The following is an 18,523-nucleotide window of genomic DNA, read 5'->3' on the forward strand; positions in this document are numbered from 1 at the left end:
TCCAATCTGATCTCACTAACGATTTTCATAGATTTACTTTCTAACCACGGAACTTCGAAAAAAAAAAAAAAGAAAAAAAAGCAGCAAGCCTATTATTAATCATTTGTATTATTTTCCACCCCCCGCCCCCACCCCCAAAAAAAAGCCCACTATTGTATATCCTTTAAAGTGTCAGAATATACGAAAAATAAACCGATGGATACTTCTTTACTTATTTTAAGCACTCAGTCAATCTTTTTAAAACAATCTAATATTTCTTTATTCTCAGAACAAATGAAATAGTTACATAAACGCATGTGTTTGTCTGTACAAAGTGAAACACAAAGTAAACATATGTAGGAATATTTTTTTTTCTATTTTTACCACTGGTACAATGGTAAGGATATTGTAGGGATATTGTAAGGATATTGTAGGGATATTGTAGGGATATTAGAATTCACGAGTCAAAACTATGAATGAGAGAGCTTTTTAATGCTGGCCAACAAAAAAAGGTTAGGGTGGGTATCCAACACACACACACACAGTGAAGCACGCTACTAGCTACTAAAGTATTTTTGAGGCACTGTTAGTATATAGACTTGTATTAGACCATTTCGATTCATCTTCTGGTGTAGAGTCTGATCCAATAGTTCAATATAGAACTGAGACGGAACTATAATGCTTGTCTTCGAGTCCGAATATTAGTGAGGAATGCAGTGGATGCGCAGCCCCAGCTGTGACCTACATATTTTGCCACTTCCATGACAAGCATGACCATTGTCCGCAGGTGGTCGATTTAGATTTTCTTTTCGCCGTCTGCGTCTGTCCTCGGCAGCGGATTTTCTTTTAGTCTCAAACGTGTATCCCGCGTCCTTTGTGAGTGACCTCCAGATGTCTCGTTGTGAGGCCGCATGCAACCAGGTGTTCTTGTATGTCAGCTAAGGCAAGTGGGCGTGGTCTTTGAAGCGTTTCTGTTTTGTTCAATGTAGAAGAACTAAGACGGTAAGAATGTAGAATGTTTTTGTTTTCTTGTTTGTTTGGTGTGGGGGGGGGGAGTAGGGAGGAAGTAAATGATACTCGAATTTACAGGTCAAAATTATATGTATATATGTGTATGTGGGGGGAGGCATGAGAGAGATAAGCTGTTAACTGGGAACTATTTGTACAGTCAATGTTACGCCTTGCCAATGGTAAAGTTTTGGTTGTGAATTATTGGACATTAAAGTGTTAAGTTACTTTGGAGCCCTGAGTTGTGAAGTTCTGTGAGTTAGTAGCGTCATGTGGAGCAGCTTGCAGAGAGCCCGAATAGTGAGAGTCGTTGTGTAAGTTCGTACTGGGCTGTGGTATTCCATTTGTTGAATATTTGCTCAATTCAACTTTCTTCATTATTTATTGGCTCGATACACTTTGGAAATTCTTTTCTTTTCTTTTATATGATTTGCAAACTCCTTATTCACCTTTGTGTACGTAGAGAGAGATTGTGCAGATCTTTGTTGGCAAAGGAAGAGCTTCACATAAACATTAATCCTTATAATAAGAAATAAATTAATATAAAATTGAAGCATTGCTAATAGTATGAATGTTGTGCTTTACAAAAGCAATTGAAAGAAAATGTTTCCAAACTAAATGCACCATTGTGTGAGTAGATCTAGGCCTAGTGGGCATAGTCATTTTTCAAAGGTCTTTTTACTACTCCACTTATCAGCTTGCAAATTCTCCTCGTGCTACAAAAAAAAAAACTAATTAAAGGAAAAAAAAAACCTTGGTGGACACGAATCTCGAAAACGGCTCTAACGATTTTCCTAGAAATTTGACAGTTTGATAAAAGAATTACTAGCTAATTAACTCACAGGGAAAACTCGTGTTTTACCATTAAAATAAAAAAAATAATCTTTTAAAATTAAATTTGATCTAGAGGTCTAGACAATTTCTACCTTGAACACCCAGACGTTAGCGGGTATTCCCGCATGTACTTATTGACGAGTCCATTGATTAAATAGACGTTGAGAAACATTTAGCACACCGTCTTCTAAGTGTTGATGTATTAGTCGTGTCAGCAAACTAGAATAGTCTAAGTCATTTTTCTAGATCCAGTAGGCTAGTCTAGAAAAAAAAAGTAAAGTATCCATTTCAGACCTTTGTGATATAGTCTAAAACTATAAATACCTACACAACATTGAACAGAATTATACTAGTTTAGCAAACATACCCTTTTTCCCGAATCTAACAATCAATATTCATCATTCAGAATAAACAAAGTTGAAACAAAAAATATCTGAATTGAAACGTTTATGCCTCGAGTGAACTCAATACGTTTTTTTCACACTTGATCAATATAATCTGAGCTACAAACTAAGACAAAAAACAATGTTCAAAGTCAAGTCAGTAAGTTTATTTTAAACTATTTTGACAAAGCTTATATCAACTCTGCCTGTCTGTCTATCTGTGGACACGTTTTTTCTCCCACACCCATTCTCGGATATAGTTGAAACTTCACATAATTATTCATGCGAATAGACAAAACATGAATCAATAAAAAAAAAAAGTAACCAACTAATTTTTTGTAATTAATTATTTTGTTTGATACTAACAAGGTAAACTAATCCTTCGGTATTCACAGACATGTCTAAATTTGTTGAAATAAAAAAATGTACGCATTATTCATTAATTATTGGTAATTAATTAATTTGTTCGATATCAAATTAATGAAACCACTTGTACATTATTGATAGATATCGTTCTATGAGCGGAGTTCTTCCCCTAAATTAAGCTTTGTATTTTTTTTAAAAAGGATTTTTAGATTTTGCTTGTTACATAGGCCAGCCGAAGTCACTGCCTGTCTGTCTGGTAAAAAGTGTGTACACGTTATTTCTCCCACACCCATTCTCGGATAAAACGATACTTTGCACAATTAATTCATTAGCGTAGACAAAACATGAATCAATGCAAAAAAAAATTAACCAACGAATCAATTAATTACTGTTAATTATTTATTTTGTTTGATACCAACAAGCGAAATTAATCCTTTAATATTCACAGATATGTGTAGGGTTTAGTCACCTTAAATAATTGTTAAACCTATTTCTCCCACACGCATTTTTTGATGAAGTTGATACTTTAATCCAATATTTATTGTAGCTAACAAAACATGAATGAATGTCCCCATTAGTCCATTCATTCGTTGGTCATTCATTGTTTTGTTTATTGATAGATGTAGTTGTAAGGGAGGAGGTTTTGTTTTTAAAAAAATATTTTTGTTTGTGCTTGTTTGAAGCTTCAACTTCTTTGTTTTATTTTGACAGAGACATTTGCTTTTCTTTCGCACATTGCTTTTAATGACACTGGGACTAATGGCAATATTTACTAGTATCAAGTTTCATTGGGCAGGTGCTGGCCCTCTGGCTGTTCTTACTGTGTCATTTATAGCTGCTGTTAGATGGCGTTCAGAATTTCCAGAGAATGAAAAGGTGATACAATTTTTCTAATACAATACATTTAAAAAAATGTAATCCTATCTAGAACTCGATTAAACTATAAACATGGCTGATTAAACTATAAACATGGCCGATTAAACTATAAACATGGCTGATTAAACTATAAACATGACCGATTAAACTATAAACATGGCCGATTAAACTATAAACATGGCTGATTAAACTATAAACATGGCCGATTAAACTATAAACATGGCTGATTAAACTATAAACATGGCTGATTAAACTATAAACATGGCCGATTAAACTATAAACATGGCCGATTAAACTATAAACATGGCTGATTAAACTATAAACATGACCGATTAAACTATAAACATGGCCGATTAAACTATAAACATGGCTGATTAAACTATAAACATGGCCGATTAAACTATAAACATGGCTGATAAAACTATAAACATGGCTGATTAAACTATAAACATGGCCGATTAAACTATAAACATGGCCGATTAAACTATAAACATGGCTGATTAAACTATAAACATGGCCGATTAAACTATAAACATGGCTGATTAAACTATAAACATGGCTGATTAAACTATAAACATGGCTGATTAAACTATAAACATGTTTTACTCTAAAATAAATTGTAATCGGATGTTTGGCTGTAGTAAGAAGAGTGTAACATTGTGAAGTTGACCTCTATGTTCGAAAGGTTAAAGGATTTCGCGGGGCCAAGTTTGGGTAGGGAAACGGATAATAAGTAAAAATTAAGAGTTTGTATTAGAAAATAAATTCGTCTTTGCAATTTATTCACTCTTTACTACATATACGAATTACTTTACGAGCTTTGCGTGTAGCGAAGTCATACGGTATATCATACAAATTATAGTTCCTACATAGATCACGCTTAATAGCAAGAATTACCAAATTTTTCAATCTATCTACAAGAATTTTACCTCAAGTAATTCTTTATTAGTTTGAGGAGCGAGAAGCTTCTATCACTAGATTCCACAATTACGGGTATTGCATAATGCCGTTTTTTTTTTATCGCGCGTAGGATTGGCGTTTTCCATATTGAATGGCACCCCAAAATGACCATTTTTGTCTACATATTTCTGGAGATTTGTTTTGAGTTTTCAAAAGATTTTAATAATTTCGGAGATTTACAGGACTTCTTCGTATATTTTGCAATTTCGGGAGATTTCCAGGAGCTCCTGGTAAATCAGGAGGCCGCGGAAAATCTGTTATAAGTTATAAAATGGTTTAATTTAATAACTTATACACCTAGAATTAGCGAGTGTCCTATGAAAGTGCGGAGCACACTGCGGACGCATAGGTTGCAATGGCCTAAGGCGGCCCTGCTATGCCGCCGGTCGACTAGTATGCTAATAGTTCAAGTCCTGAAAGAGAATGTGCTCAGTCTTCTATTATAGGAGTATGTGTGGCGACGGTGTAGTTTAATTTCAATATAGTAATTGATTAAATATTGAATGAGGGGAGGTCTACGGGGTTCTAGCACTGAGCTGTGGACCAACGCACTTTTAAACTCTTAAACACGCGGTTTTTATTATTACGTTATGATCAAGCATCCCATTGAGGTGCCGGGGGAGGGAGGAGACAATGCTCTGGCCGGGTGTGTGGAGGGGGGAATCCAGTGAAATTGGATCGTTCCAATTGAACGTAAAAGAATCTAGAATGTACAGGCCAAAAGTGTATTTGAGGAGAGATAAAATGCGGACCGTTTTATCAGAAATGAAAAAAAAAGGAGGAGGCTTCCTACCAGAAAACTATGTGGGAGAGAGGAAAGATGCGAAGGAAGCGAAGAACTATAAAAGGGGGAGTGGTTCCTACCAGAAAACTATGTGGGAGAGAGGAAAGATGCGAAGGAAGCGAAGAACTATAAAAGGGGGAGTGGTTCCTACCGTATTATTGAAAGTTGATGAGAAAAAGAAAAAGGGTTGGGGGAGGGGGGTTACTGGTTAATATATATATATACCATGGAAACAATATATATATAAAACATATCAAGAATTTAAAACTCAAGTCAAGAGCCTAAATTCGCGAGACCAGCCGGTGTCTGCGTATTACCAGCAACCAGGTTGAAAGTCATTGGTTGGTTCAAGTGTATGGATTTTTAGTAATCATTGAAACTAAACCCTAAATAATAAAGGAGTTTTAAGTAGATCAAGACTGGGAACTCCACTTTAGAATTAGGGCACATATTTCTCGAACAGAATTGATATATTATTAGTAGTAATATTATTGTAGAAATGAATTAATTTTCATTCTCTGGCACGGCCTGGGTTGAGCTTTGTTAAAGCCAGTTAATGGGAAACAAAATCATTGTAGTCCTTTCAATGGTGTCCACTGAAGAATTTTCTAATGATGTGACAGTAATTGCCTCTTCTTAGGATATATATAGCTCTTCCTTCGTGGTCGAAGATGAGCACATTCCTCATTTCCTATGGACTCGAAGATGACTGTAAAGTCCAATCCTCGCTTTAAAAAGCCGACGGCATACGTGGCATGGGTGGGTTTGGTCAGTTGGAGATAGGCCTATTTCTTCTTTCAGCTTTTTGTTGGTTCGGCGCTCTTTTACCCTAGCCACTTTTGTTGCTTCAAATCTTGAGACTCCGAGACTCACAGCTTCACGCCATGAGGAGCGATCGAGAGCTAGTGCTTCCCAGCCGTGAATGTCGATATCGCATTTCTTGAAGGAACTCTTGAGAGTGTCATTGTAGCGCTTGTATAGACCTCCCTGTGAGCGCTTTCCTGCACACAACTCCCTCGTACAGAAGTCGTCTGGGAAGGCGATTGTCTGGCATGTGGACTACATGTCCCGCCTTTCGAAGTTGGGACCTTTTTACTATCGCATTGATACTGTTCATGTTGGACAGCTTTAAGATTTCTGTCTCTAGTATGTGGTCAGACCAACGCACCCTGTGGATACTCTTTAGACAGCGTAGGTGGAAAGAGTTTAGCTTTTTGGTGTGGCGGGGAATATAGGGTCTAGAACTCTGATGCATATAGGAGTGACGGGAGAACAACAGCACTGTAGACTTTCAGTTTTGTGGATATGCTTAGTCCTTTCCGTTGCCATACTTGTCCTTGAAGTCTGCCAAAAGCAGCACTGGATCGAGCAACACCTCATCATCTAGGTTGGCGTTTGCTGATATGGTGCTTCCCAGATAGACAAACTTTTTGACGTTTGCTAATTTCTGGCCATCTATGAGAATGTCTGGTTCTGTGACATATTTATTTGGAGGAGGATATAATAACAGGGTATATTGTTATTATTGTTCATCTCAATTGTCTCTTTATTTCTTTTTTTTTTTTCATATATTTTTTTTTCTTTTAGTATTTCTTAGTTTATGGGATAGTGGTATTGCTTTGTCGATGACCATTGCAGATTTTTATTATTGTTGTTATTACAACTACACTGTAGCCCATTACTTGTTTTGTAACAGCACACACCTCTTGGCTTCCCACACTCCATCTTGGTTTATAAGACTGGAAGTCCTGGACAACCCCCCCTCCCCCGCCCCACTCCCATCATGCTTACTGAACGAATGTGGAAAGTACTGAGTTTTGTTAATGTTCTTTTCTTTTCAACTAGTACATATACCTACTGCTGTTATACACTGGACTATCTATTTAGGACCATGTAGTACTGTAGTTTTTTGTTTTCTTGTCTAGAATCCTGTAGAGAATGTGATTGGTGTAGTATGGATGATATTTCAGCCATTTCTATTTGGTCTCATTGGTTCAGAAGTGGATGTTTTCAAGTTAGACCTTGATGTCATTGGTAAGCTCAGAGAGTTGAATGGAACTTCTATTCAAGGCACCAGTGTTAAGACAACTGAAATCAATTGATTAAATTCATTATTTAATTCTGAAATATATATATTTGATGTAATTTAAATGAAAGCTAGTATTTAATATTTATATTTTACAATTTGTAATGATTCTAGGTTAAAGGGTGTAAAAACTTAAGGGAGGTAAGAGTCATATATAACATTTGTAGTAACGTAAATGCAACTTTCGAAAAATTGATTTAAAAAAATGAACATTAATAAAAAAAAAAAAAAAACAAGGTTACAAAGACAGTTTGTGTGGGAACACAATCTCAAAATCAAAATCGCCCCCGAAGTGGTCCCCCGAGAGTCTTCACCAGGATTCGAACACGAGACTTCCGTTGCCCCTCAGCCACAGCATCTCCATAGATTCATTTACCGTACACTTATATTTTTAAAATAATAATTATTTATACATTCAAAATTATAAATATGTTGCATGTAATAAAGAGAAACTAACGAGATTTATTCCTTTTAAAAAATTAGATAAATTGGCAACACGAAAAATAAATATAATTCTTGACCTACTTTAGCACTTTAGGTAGTGAGCTAGCTACAGAGTACAGAAGTAGGCCCCTTTACAAATGACTTGACAAGCAAGACTTTCCCCTCGCAAATAAAAATTAATATCTCCATTGTCATTTGTCATACAAACTAGACATAGATCTAGCTGGATCTAGAACTATTTTTATATCTAAATCTAGATTCAAGATCTAAGTCTAGGTCTAGAACTAGAATAGATCTTTCTAAGTCGAAGCCTAGATCTAGAGTTAGATCTAAGTCTAGATCTAGATCTATAGAACCTACTATATCTAGACCAGAACTCGTATGAATGTACACTTTAATCTTACAATGACTAGACCTAGGCCAATGTTATGATCACGAATCACGGCCTTTTGTTACCGGGTAAAGGTGTATTATGCTGTTCGTACCCGATTCATTTCTTAATGTGATACTACTGTTTACATAATAAATAAATCTGCACCCCTAAGCTGCCAGAAGATAAGTTATTGCCTTAATAATTAAAATTTTGTTCAAATTATAAATACATTTGTAATATATATATTATAAATATATCTAGATCTGGGCTCTATTTAGTCTTATTTAGACTGTCAAGTGTAGGCCACTATAATGTCGATTTGTCAAACCTACGCGCTATAAAAGTTTTTTTTTTTTTAACTTTCAACTTAAACGAAGATTGTATAATTTTTTTTTTTAAACAACATTTCAATCAGTATTCTATTCTATGAAGAAACGGATGAATCTATTTTACAATGATCCATTGCTACTTTTTCCATTGTGACCTTAAATGCATTTTTTTGTACCAATGCACGAATCTATGAATGAAGCTTGATTTGTTAATGTAGAAGTCTGTGACTTTTTAAAAGACTTAACCTCACCTGAAGTTTTTCATTGAATAGTGGTGTATTGTTTTGAAAAATCTGCTTGCATTGATAATTTAAAATAATTAGATGGTTCACTTTCGGAAAAGAAAAAAGTAGCTGTTGCATCAGATTTTTAAATGATCTAAAATATCATGATGTGAGATTTTCAATTTCTCTTCTAGTTTCAGAGGTCAAAACGCACGGACGGACGGACAGACAGGCCACACAAAACTAATAGCGTCTTTTCCCCTATCGGGAGCCGCTAAAAGTTAAAAAAAAAAAAATAAATGGGATTGAAATAATAAGTTTGAATTTCGTTTCATTTTCTAAATTAACTCAATCAGTTTTTTTTTACAAAATGTAAGAATTATTTTTTATAGCTTTAAAAGTAAAAATATTTATAACTTGAATGTAATGACTTATGTATTTTTCTGACACAGGACTAGGCATTGCAGTTTTAGCTATTGGTCTGTTTGCAAGAGTTTGTGTTTCTTTTTTGTCAGTATTTTTCACCAATCTCACGTATAAAGAGAGATCTTTTGTGGCAGCGGCTTGGCTACCAAAAGCGACAGTTCAGGTCAGTATGTCTTGTCTAGCATTGTCAGACTTATGGCTTCTAAGTTTTAAACACTGAAACTATTAGCTTAATTAACGTAATTTCAACTAAAAATATCGTTTCTATTTATACTGACATTGTGTCAGAGACAAAGGCTAAAACATTTAAAAACAACACTTTCATTAAAAAACACTAAAAGTAAAAAAAAAAAGTTGGGTATAAATTTCACTTCATCTTAAACTTAACACACACCCAACGCTTTTTTTTCTTTTTGTGCTTTTTAATCGAAACGTGTTTTTTTTTTGTTTTTTTTACTTTTTATTATTTTTGAAAAAAAAAACAACAAACAATGACTAAAATGGAGAAATGATCACTTACCTATATGTCTTACCTGCATCTGTGGCTGTTAGCATCCCGTTTGTTTCTTTTCCTTATTGAAAGCAGAGCTATTTGAGTTATCTATAATTGTAATGACCTGTCGTTTTTTAAGATGGTTTACTAGAATGTGTAGCTAACAATCATTTTTTAAAAAGCACTATAAAGTTGAAAAGGTTATAGAATGATATTTTGTACTGATGATTACAATTATTACCAAGGGTGTTGAAAATTGGACCCAGTATAAACTTACTAACTTGTCCAAAAAAATGTGTGCTATATAAAGGTAATCTATTTGTATCAATGGGAACATAGTTTAAACTCTTACTTTATAAATGCCATTTCAGGCTGCTTTTGGAACTGTCGCATATGATTTGGCCCGAAAAAATAATGATATTAATTCTGAAATACTTGGCAAACAGGTACCGTAACGCAATATATTGAAACACCTGAAGATTGTTTTACTTTCTTTGTACTTCTTTCTCTCTCTCTCTCTCTCTCTCACACACACACACACACACACATATATATATATATATATATATAGTTACGATATTACGATTTCACTATTAGGTTGTCTAAACACATCTAATTGAGGAAATTGACAACTAAAATTTCAAAAGATATAATATGATAGTTAAATAACAAATACATCAACGGTAAATGCTACACAATCGGCAACACGATACACTGACTAGACAATGCTTCACTGTACGTAACTTGACTACCGTACTGAACTCTCTTAGTCTGTCTATCTCGTCCTGGACTCATACTGCTTCACTCGAGGACTGACAGAACCGGGACTAACATCACAATAGAGTAACAGGAGCGCTGTCCTCGCTGTACTGAACCGAACTGCCTTTAACTCTCTGTCTCTGTTTCTCCGAAGGCTTTTGAATCACATGAACAATCACGAGTAATTTAGCGTGTACTAGTACTGTCACCTTAGCGTGTACTAGTACTGTCACCTTAGCGTGTACTAGTACTGTCACCTTAGCGTTTACTAGTACTGTCACCTTAGCGTGTACTAGTACTGTCACCTTAGCGTGTACTAGTACTGTCACCTTCACATCATCTACCTTCTAGATCGCATAGTTTAGTATGTGAGTAGATCACAAACATATTAACCCTATTGCTCCGACACTAGAGTTACAACAATATATATATATATGGCATATATTTGTTACTATTTGTTACAGACAATAAAGACAATAACAAGGACACAATCTTATTTCAGGTATTGAATTTGGCAGTTTTGTCCATTTTGATTACCGCACCTTTAGGCTCGTTACTAATTTCGTTGTTGGGCCCGCTGCTCTTAACATTTTCTCCATTTCCTGTACTGGAAATTGCATCTCCAATCCGAGAGAAAGAAGAGGAAACAGAAGACGTGGAATGAATTTTATTGAGAAATCTTTTTTGTTTTTTTTTGAGAATGTTGCTTCTCTATAAATTGTGAATGTATAAAAGAAGTATTAGATTCATGAGAAATCATATGTGGATAAATTTATTACAAATAAACTCAACACAAAACAAACGACAAAACAAAACAAACAAAAGATTCTACAATACTACTTATTCTAAAGACGAAATAGACTGGCATAATTGTACAGAAGTAATCAAACTCTATTACATTTGTATAGCGGAAAGAATTTTCTATCAATTAAACCAATGACACCTTTTAATGGAGATTAAACGTAGGCCACGGAAACAGATGACCTTAACATCATCTAACCTATAGACCACAAGGTCTAAAAGAGTAACCATGGCATTGCTGTAAAATTTAGTCATAAAAAAAGATTGTTTGTGTTTCCACACAAACTCGTAAGGGGCTCCAAGGGTCAGTGTGACAGGTGGGGAAATGTGACGTGTGTTTGGCGCGTTTAATGTCTAGGGGATGATTATTTTTAAGGCTATCACACACCAACCTATCAGCATATGAATCGGGAGCAGACACGCAACGAGACAAGCAATGAAAGATAGATACGAAAGTTAAAAATGAAGAATATTTATTTACATAAATATACATATAAGAATAAAAAGGGGGAGGCTTTGCATCTATCTCTAAATAATACTAGATTTAATCATCACTCTTGCACCTAATAAGAGAGTATGTCACTTTGTCCTCTGACTTAGCTGGTTTTCCTGTTGATGTCGCAGCTGGCTGTGTCCTGGCTTGAGGTTCTGCAGCTGGAGGTGGCGCTCTAGCGGATAGAGGGACGCCGGTGATATAGTTCTTGTGGAGTCTCAATCCCAAGTTCTAGTATCTGTAGTGGGCACAGTAGCGCGGGTGGCCGGCTACCGTGGGCACAAGGTTACTGCGGGCAGAGCTGATCTGCCGTGGGCAGCGTAGTTGACAGGATATGTCCAGTGAGTTGCAGAGGGTTGGCGTAGCTATGACGTCTCGCACAGATATGAATCTATAGGGACGTCGCACCTAATAGCTTGACAGGTGGGCTGTCGAATAGGCGGGCAATGCCGATAGCGCCAAGTGGTAGAGTTGAGTAGATCTCAGTAGGCAAGTGCAGTGCTGAATAGCACTAAGCACATAAATAGGCAGGTAAATAGATCTTTGATCCAATAAATAAATAGGCAGACACCTGAGGGAGGCTGCGGATAAATAAAGACAAGTTAGGACATGTCTCTCATGCATCCTATCGATGCCCTCGACTGAGGTGCATTCGTCAGATTGGTAAAATTGCTTTAGAGCACAATGAGGAGATGATGACAAATGGGATTTGGAAAATAGATGGCTGATAGTAGCAATATAAAAAGGTACATAAAAGGGAAAGTAATAATATAAAAATGTACATAAAAGGGGAAATAATAATCTCAAATAAATAACACAGGTGGATAGAGAAAGAGAGGGGGGGGGGTTGAATTGGGCGGTGGTCAGCGACCAAGACGGTTTGTTTACATATGACCGTGGGTCGAGAACAATGGAGCGCGCTTGAATGGAGAGGGTGTCCGTTCAAGCTGCGCAACTCTCATTAGAGTAAAATGAGTAAAGGGGAGATAATTCACTACAGGGGAGATAATTCATATCTCTTCTCTAAGCGCAGTATTAGTGCGCTAGTAAAATTACCAAGGCGGTCAACCGAGATAAAGGAAATAAAATAAGATGTACAAATATATACATGGTTGCATCAACGATCAATTGAGCAACGTAGCATTAATAGATTAATGCAATTCATAAATACATACATAGGACATGTCTATGTTCTCTACTTACGCCAGTGAGAAATACATAATGCACTAATTAAATATAAGTGAAATAATAAAATACACATGATAATATCCAATGGAAATAGCACAAAAGTAATTAAGATGGAACTTGTGATTAAGTTCGGCTTACCACCAGGTATTCCTCTAGGAGGGAGAATAAATGAAGTAGTCCAGACTCGATTGCTCAGCGATAGAATGAGAAATGAAAGAGAGTCTGGCTTTATTTGGATCTACTTTATATAGGCCTGGAAAATGTGGGCGGAAACAGGAAATGTCCTAGGCTAAAAATTATCTTACACGTGGGTGAGGTAGACTTGAGATGGGAGTCGCACATTGGGAAGGTCAATGGGCGTGTTTGTCCTCGTGGTCTTCTAGATCAAAGAGAGACGTGGGAGAAAGGGGGGGGGGGAGTGACTTGCATTCCACACAAGGTGGTGTCCACTGCGGCTGTCAGACATCCTGCCGATAAGATCAAAGTCTGTGTGTATCTTTGCCCCGGTCAAGGGAAGATAAATCGAAAGACGTGGCCTAGCTATCTCCAATGTGGTCAACTAAGTCTAGCCTGGAGGGGAAAAGGTGGTGCGGGTGAAGAATTTGGGGGTAGGATGGGGAAATAATTAAAATAAAATAAATAAATAATGAAAAATAATAATTAATGCTGTGATAAATTTGAGTGACTCTGACAGCGAGTTTTTGACTTGTCACAGTCAGGCTATGCGTGTATTGACAGCATTGTACACAGGCGGACAAAACATGGAGCCATACAAAAGATTGTTCCGAAGTTACCTTTTTTTTAAAAAGAAATTAGTAATTAAATAAATTAAGATGACCGTTTCGAAAGGTCTTGGTAAAAACTAAAGAATAGTTAATTTATTTGTTGTTTTGTTATATATTAATTATAATTAAATCGTCAGTAAATTGTTAAGGCTTTTAAATTTCAACATTTTATCAACATTGAAAAAGCTAAAAACTGACCTATATATTTAAGATTTAAAAAAAAAAATTAGCAAATATTATCCTAGGAGAACAAACTACCGTTACAAACGCTGATCCAGAATGTCCGCGATCCTAAAAGTCCAGGATAAGAAGACGTAGGATGACGAGTATTAGGGTGAATTTGATCACGATTTTAAAATGTCAACACAACAATAAATGCAGTCATTGGCAGATTAAGCAAGTTGAAAGAAAAACCAATAGTCATAAAATGCATTATAGACAAATTAGGTAGCGTTAAAAATATATTTGTAGAAAAACAAAAGGTTCCAATTTACAGTTGAAAAATAACTGATTCTATGGAAAAGCAATCATATATAAATGGAAAGGAACTCTGTTGAGAATTATGAAGACTAGAAATGTGTCCTGTATTGTTTATTTGTCTAACTACCTGTCTTAGTGGTGAACGGTCATTTTGAACATGAAACTGAAAGAAAACAACAACCAAGATTCACATAAGACAAAGAACCAGCGCCTCTATCACTGGTAGAAGTGTTTTAATAAAGTATCGATTTCAATTAACAATATTAAATAATAAATTAATATTTTTATAAGAGATTATAGTAATGATATGCGTCTTGCATCAAAAGCATTTACTATGAAAACTTATAATTCGGCCATATAAATGATAAGCAATAGGTGTTGACTTGTTAACATATGCACCTTTTCACATTGAATCTTCAGACAACTAATTAGAAACTCCAAAACATTAGTTACGATTAGAAAATAAAAAAAAAGTGTGTGTGTACGGTGCACTGAGGCTGTCACAACCCTCGCGGCGACCCTTCCAAGGATAGATGTTAAACACAGATGGCTAGTCATGTGGACTAAGACTAGTGTAGGTGTAAATGACCAGGTAAATAGGTCATTTAGTGTAGGTGTAAATGACCAGGTAAATAGGTCATTTAGTGTAGGTGTAAATGACCAGGTAAATAGGTCATTTAGTGTAGGTGTAAATGACCAGGTAAATAGGTCATTTAGTGTAGGTGTAAATGACCAGGTAAAAAGGTCATTTAGTGTAGGTGTAAATGACCAGGTAAATAGGTCATTTAGTGTAGGTGTAAATGACCAGGTAAATAGGTCATTTAGTGTAGGTGTAAATGACCAGGTAAATAGGTCATTTAGTGTAGGTGTAAATGACCAGGTAAAAAGGTCATTTAGTGTAGGTGTAAATGACCAGGTAAATAGGTCATTTAGTGTAGGTGTAAATGACCAGGTAAAAAGGTCATTTAGTGTAGGTGTAAATGACCAGGTAAATAGGTCATTTAGTGTAGGTGTAAATGACCAGGTAAATAGGTCATTTAGTGTAGGTGTAAATGACCAGGTAAAAAGGTCATTTAGTGTAGGTGTAAATGACCAGGTAAATAGGTCATTTAGTGTAGGTGTAAATGACCAGGTAAATAGGTCATTTAGTGTAGGTGTAAATGACCAGGTAAATAGGTCATTTAGTGTAGGTGTAAATGACCAGGTAAATAGGTCATTTAGTGTAGGTGTAAATGACCAGGTAAAAAGGTCATTTAGTGTAGGTGTAAATGACCAGGTAAATAGGTCATTTAGTGTAGGTGTAAATGACCAGGTAAATAGGTCATTTAGTGTAGGTGTAAATGACCAGGTAAAAAGGTCATTTAGTGTAGGTGTAAATGACCAGGTAAATAGGTCATTTAGTGTAGGTGTAAATGACCAGGTAAAAAGGTCATTTAGTGTAGGTGTAAATGGGGACAGAAAATATAGACTATTGAAGAAAAGGTTAAGAATTATTTACAAATCTAGAAAGGCTTTCTTTAGGAGACTATAAAAGGAATGAAAAACTATTTATCGGGGCCATTATTCAGTGGTCAGAATTTATTGACCATCAGTATTTTCATTTCTTTAAAAACAAGGTTACAAAGACAGTTGGCGTGGAAACACAAACAGAAAATCGGCCCCGAAGTGGTCCACCCAGGCAGGTAAAAAGGCAGGTTTCAATATTATCAGAATAAAATTCTATCAAAGACAAATGACAGAAAATAATATAGAAAAAATGGTTAACAGAACTCGTATGGTGCCCCAGCGGTCCAGCAGACCAAGGGATAGGTGAAAGTAAATGTGAAGTTAGATGTGAACCTGGCCTAACTGATGTCTTATAATGAATATCTAATTGATCTAATTGTTTTGTAAAGGGACAATCTCTTATTCCACAAGAATAAAACATTTCCGTGAAAATTTTTTTTTTTATTTGTCATGATATAGCCTATGTATATGTGAGCCGCACCGCGATAATTATGAAAAGCTACTTATTAATTGTTGTTTTAAATTATGTCCAACTTATATGCATACTAAATATATTTTTCTCTTTAAAAATTAATAAACATTTTTGTGTGTGTAAATATAGTACTTAGTATAACAGAATTTAACTTAACAATACAAATATAGAAAAATAAAGTTGACAAAAAATCTAAACCGTTTGCATAAATGTGTTCAAAATATAATTTGTTTCTACTCCCCCCTAATTAAGAGCCTAAAGTGTTTGTTACTATTAATAGTGAATAGTTGTAAAAGTGGTGCATTTTTTATGAAAAAACTGCTTGCATAAATTTTTCGCTTTCAGAAAAGAAAAAAGTAGTCGCTGCATCAGAACTTTGAATGGTCTAAAATATTGTAATGTCGGATTTTCACTATCTTGGATTTTCACTATCTTTTCTAGTTTACGAGATCCAAACGGGACAGACGGACAGACATGCACACAAAACTAATAGCGTCTTTTTCCCTTTCGGGGGCCGCTAATAAAATGTTTTGCAATTCCTATATTTTGTACAAGTGCTTTATTTTTCTGTGTGTTCACATTTGTTCATCGCCGCATTCTCTGTTGTATTCAATCAAACTTGAAGAACTCAGGAGACATATATTGTACATTATGTTTAAACAGATATAGAGGCCCATCCGAACTCGCAAGTTACATTATCTGAGAGACATTATTACTCCCAAAACAACTTGTGACATTAGACTATCCTAACTCTAAGAACATAAAAAAAAAACATTAGATTTCACCAGTTCTTTCATTTATTTTTTTTTGGGTAAAAGAATGTCACTGTTGACATATTATAGTTGTCGTTGTTCTGTGCGAAAGGCATCTTTCAGTATGGTGGTGAACATTATGCTGAAAAGCGTTGGGGCCAGCACACAGCCCTGCTTCACGCCATTTGAGACAGGAAACAGGCTTGGAGTAGTCTCCGTTGTCTGAGACTCATGCTTGCATGTTATCATGGAATTGGCGCACCTTTGTTATGAATTGATCCGGGCAGCCGAATGTGGACATGAATTGCCAAAGGCCGTCACCACTGACGTTATCAAAAGCTTAGTCAAAACTATGAATGCAGTATAGAGGTTTGAATTTTGCTCTCTACATTTCTCTTGGAGTTGGCGGACTGCAAAGATCATGTCAACCGTCTCTCTACCCTGCCTGAAGCAGCATTGACTCTCCGGAAGTAGGTCAGTTTCTAGGTGGTGCTGTAGTCTGTTTAATAGCACCCTAGCCAGAATCGTAACAGCAATGCCTAGGAGGGATATGCCACGATGGTTATCGCTTAACTGCCTATCTCCCTTTCTCTTGTAGAGATGAATGATGGAGGCGTCTTTGAACTCTTGTGGTAGTTTCTTTTGTTCCCACATTGTCTGGTAGATTTTTCTTAGTTTAGCTGTCAGCTCTGAACTGCCAAGTGAGTATTTTCAGCAGGGATGGAGTCTAGTCCCGGTGCCTTACCAGCCGAGAGGTTGGATATTGCAGTCATTACTTCATAGAACCGGGGAGAGTCAGCGAGTGAATGGTTTATTGGGACTTGTTCCAGGCGTGCGATACCTTCGGCGCTAATGTTTGATGGACAGTTAAGGACGGTACTGAAGTGTTCAGCCCAGCGAACAAGTATATCCTCCTTATCTGTAAGAAGTTTGTTCCCATCAGCACTGAATATGGGGGATGAGCCATTTTGCTGAGGACCATAAAAAGATTTGATTGAATTATTGAATTGAAAAACATTTTGCATTTTTACTGTCAGCATATGACTGGATTTCTTATGCTTTTTTGTTAAACCATGATTACTTCATGAGTCTCAGATTCCGCTTGACCTCTCCTTTGGCATTAATGTAGCGTTCTCTGTTTGGTGGCAAGCTGGATTACACAGAAAGGCCTTTAAGCAATGTTACTTGTGTGCAACACAAACTATTTGTACGGACGTCCTTCTGTACCATGTAGACTTAAAAACTTAAAAAGCTATCGGTTGCATAACATTTTGCAGAGTGCAAAGTTTGGTGCAGAGGCTACTTTATGTTTTCTGAAAGTAAATATGTAGCTACGGTGCCGGCTTTACGAATTGCGGGACCACTCTTCTATTTTCTTTTTTAATAAAAACTATCACTATTAATTAGATCATTATATGAACATGCATAGGAATTAGGAAGCAACTCCAATAAGCGCCAGTAAGTTAATTAAAGTTACGTCACTGGTACGATAACTAAATCTGTTAAAATGCTACATTTTTAAAACTTTGTGACAAGAGCCATGACTGATAGTGATATGCTTAATGTAAATTGCGGGCCGCTGACAGGAGGCGCGGGCTCAATTTGGAGCAATCTGTGTAGCCGTTTTGATAAAAAAATTTACTCTTTCTTTTAATGCAATTTCAAAGACTTTTATAGTGATTATGTTCAGATGTAATGGGATGGGGGCAGGGGGGGGGGGTT

The 18,523-nt window shown here is 36.0% G+C and overlaps 1 protein-coding gene across 5 annotated transcripts in view; it reads left to right on the forward strand.

Annotated features, from left to right (window-relative positions):
* LOC106051092 (sodium/hydrogen exchanger 9B2-like) overlaps nucleotides 1-11,083 on the forward strand; it is a 37,953-nt gene extending 26,870 nt beyond the window's left edge. For 4 of the 5 annotated variants that reach the window (XM_056019699.1, XM_056019695.1, XM_056019697.1 and 1 more), the window contains exons 7-11: nucleotides 3,282-3,446; nucleotides 7,116-7,224; nucleotides 9,099-9,235; nucleotides 9,937-10,011; nucleotides 10,827-11,083. In XM_056019699.1, coding sequence (XP_055875674.1) covers nucleotides 3,282-3,446; nucleotides 7,116-7,224; nucleotides 9,099-9,235; nucleotides 9,937-10,011; nucleotides 10,827-10,988 — 648 coding nt within the window. In that variant the 3' untranslated portion in view covers nucleotides 10,989-11,083. Of the gene's footprint in view, nucleotides 1-3,281; nucleotides 3,447-7,115; nucleotides 7,225-8,840; nucleotides 9,063-9,098; nucleotides 9,236-9,936; nucleotides 10,012-10,826 lie in introns of those variants that run through there. The other variant, XM_056019698.1, reaches the window with a different exon arrangement.
* Nucleotides 11,084-18,523: the final 7,440 nt, after the last annotated feature.

Source organism: Biomphalaria glabrata, chromosome 2, assembly GCF_947242115.1.
Source record: "Biomphalaria glabrata chromosome 2, xgBioGlab47.1, whole genome shotgun sequence".
Classification (NCBI taxonomy): Eukaryota; Metazoa; Mollusca; class Gastropoda; family Planorbidae; genus Biomphalaria; species Biomphalaria glabrata.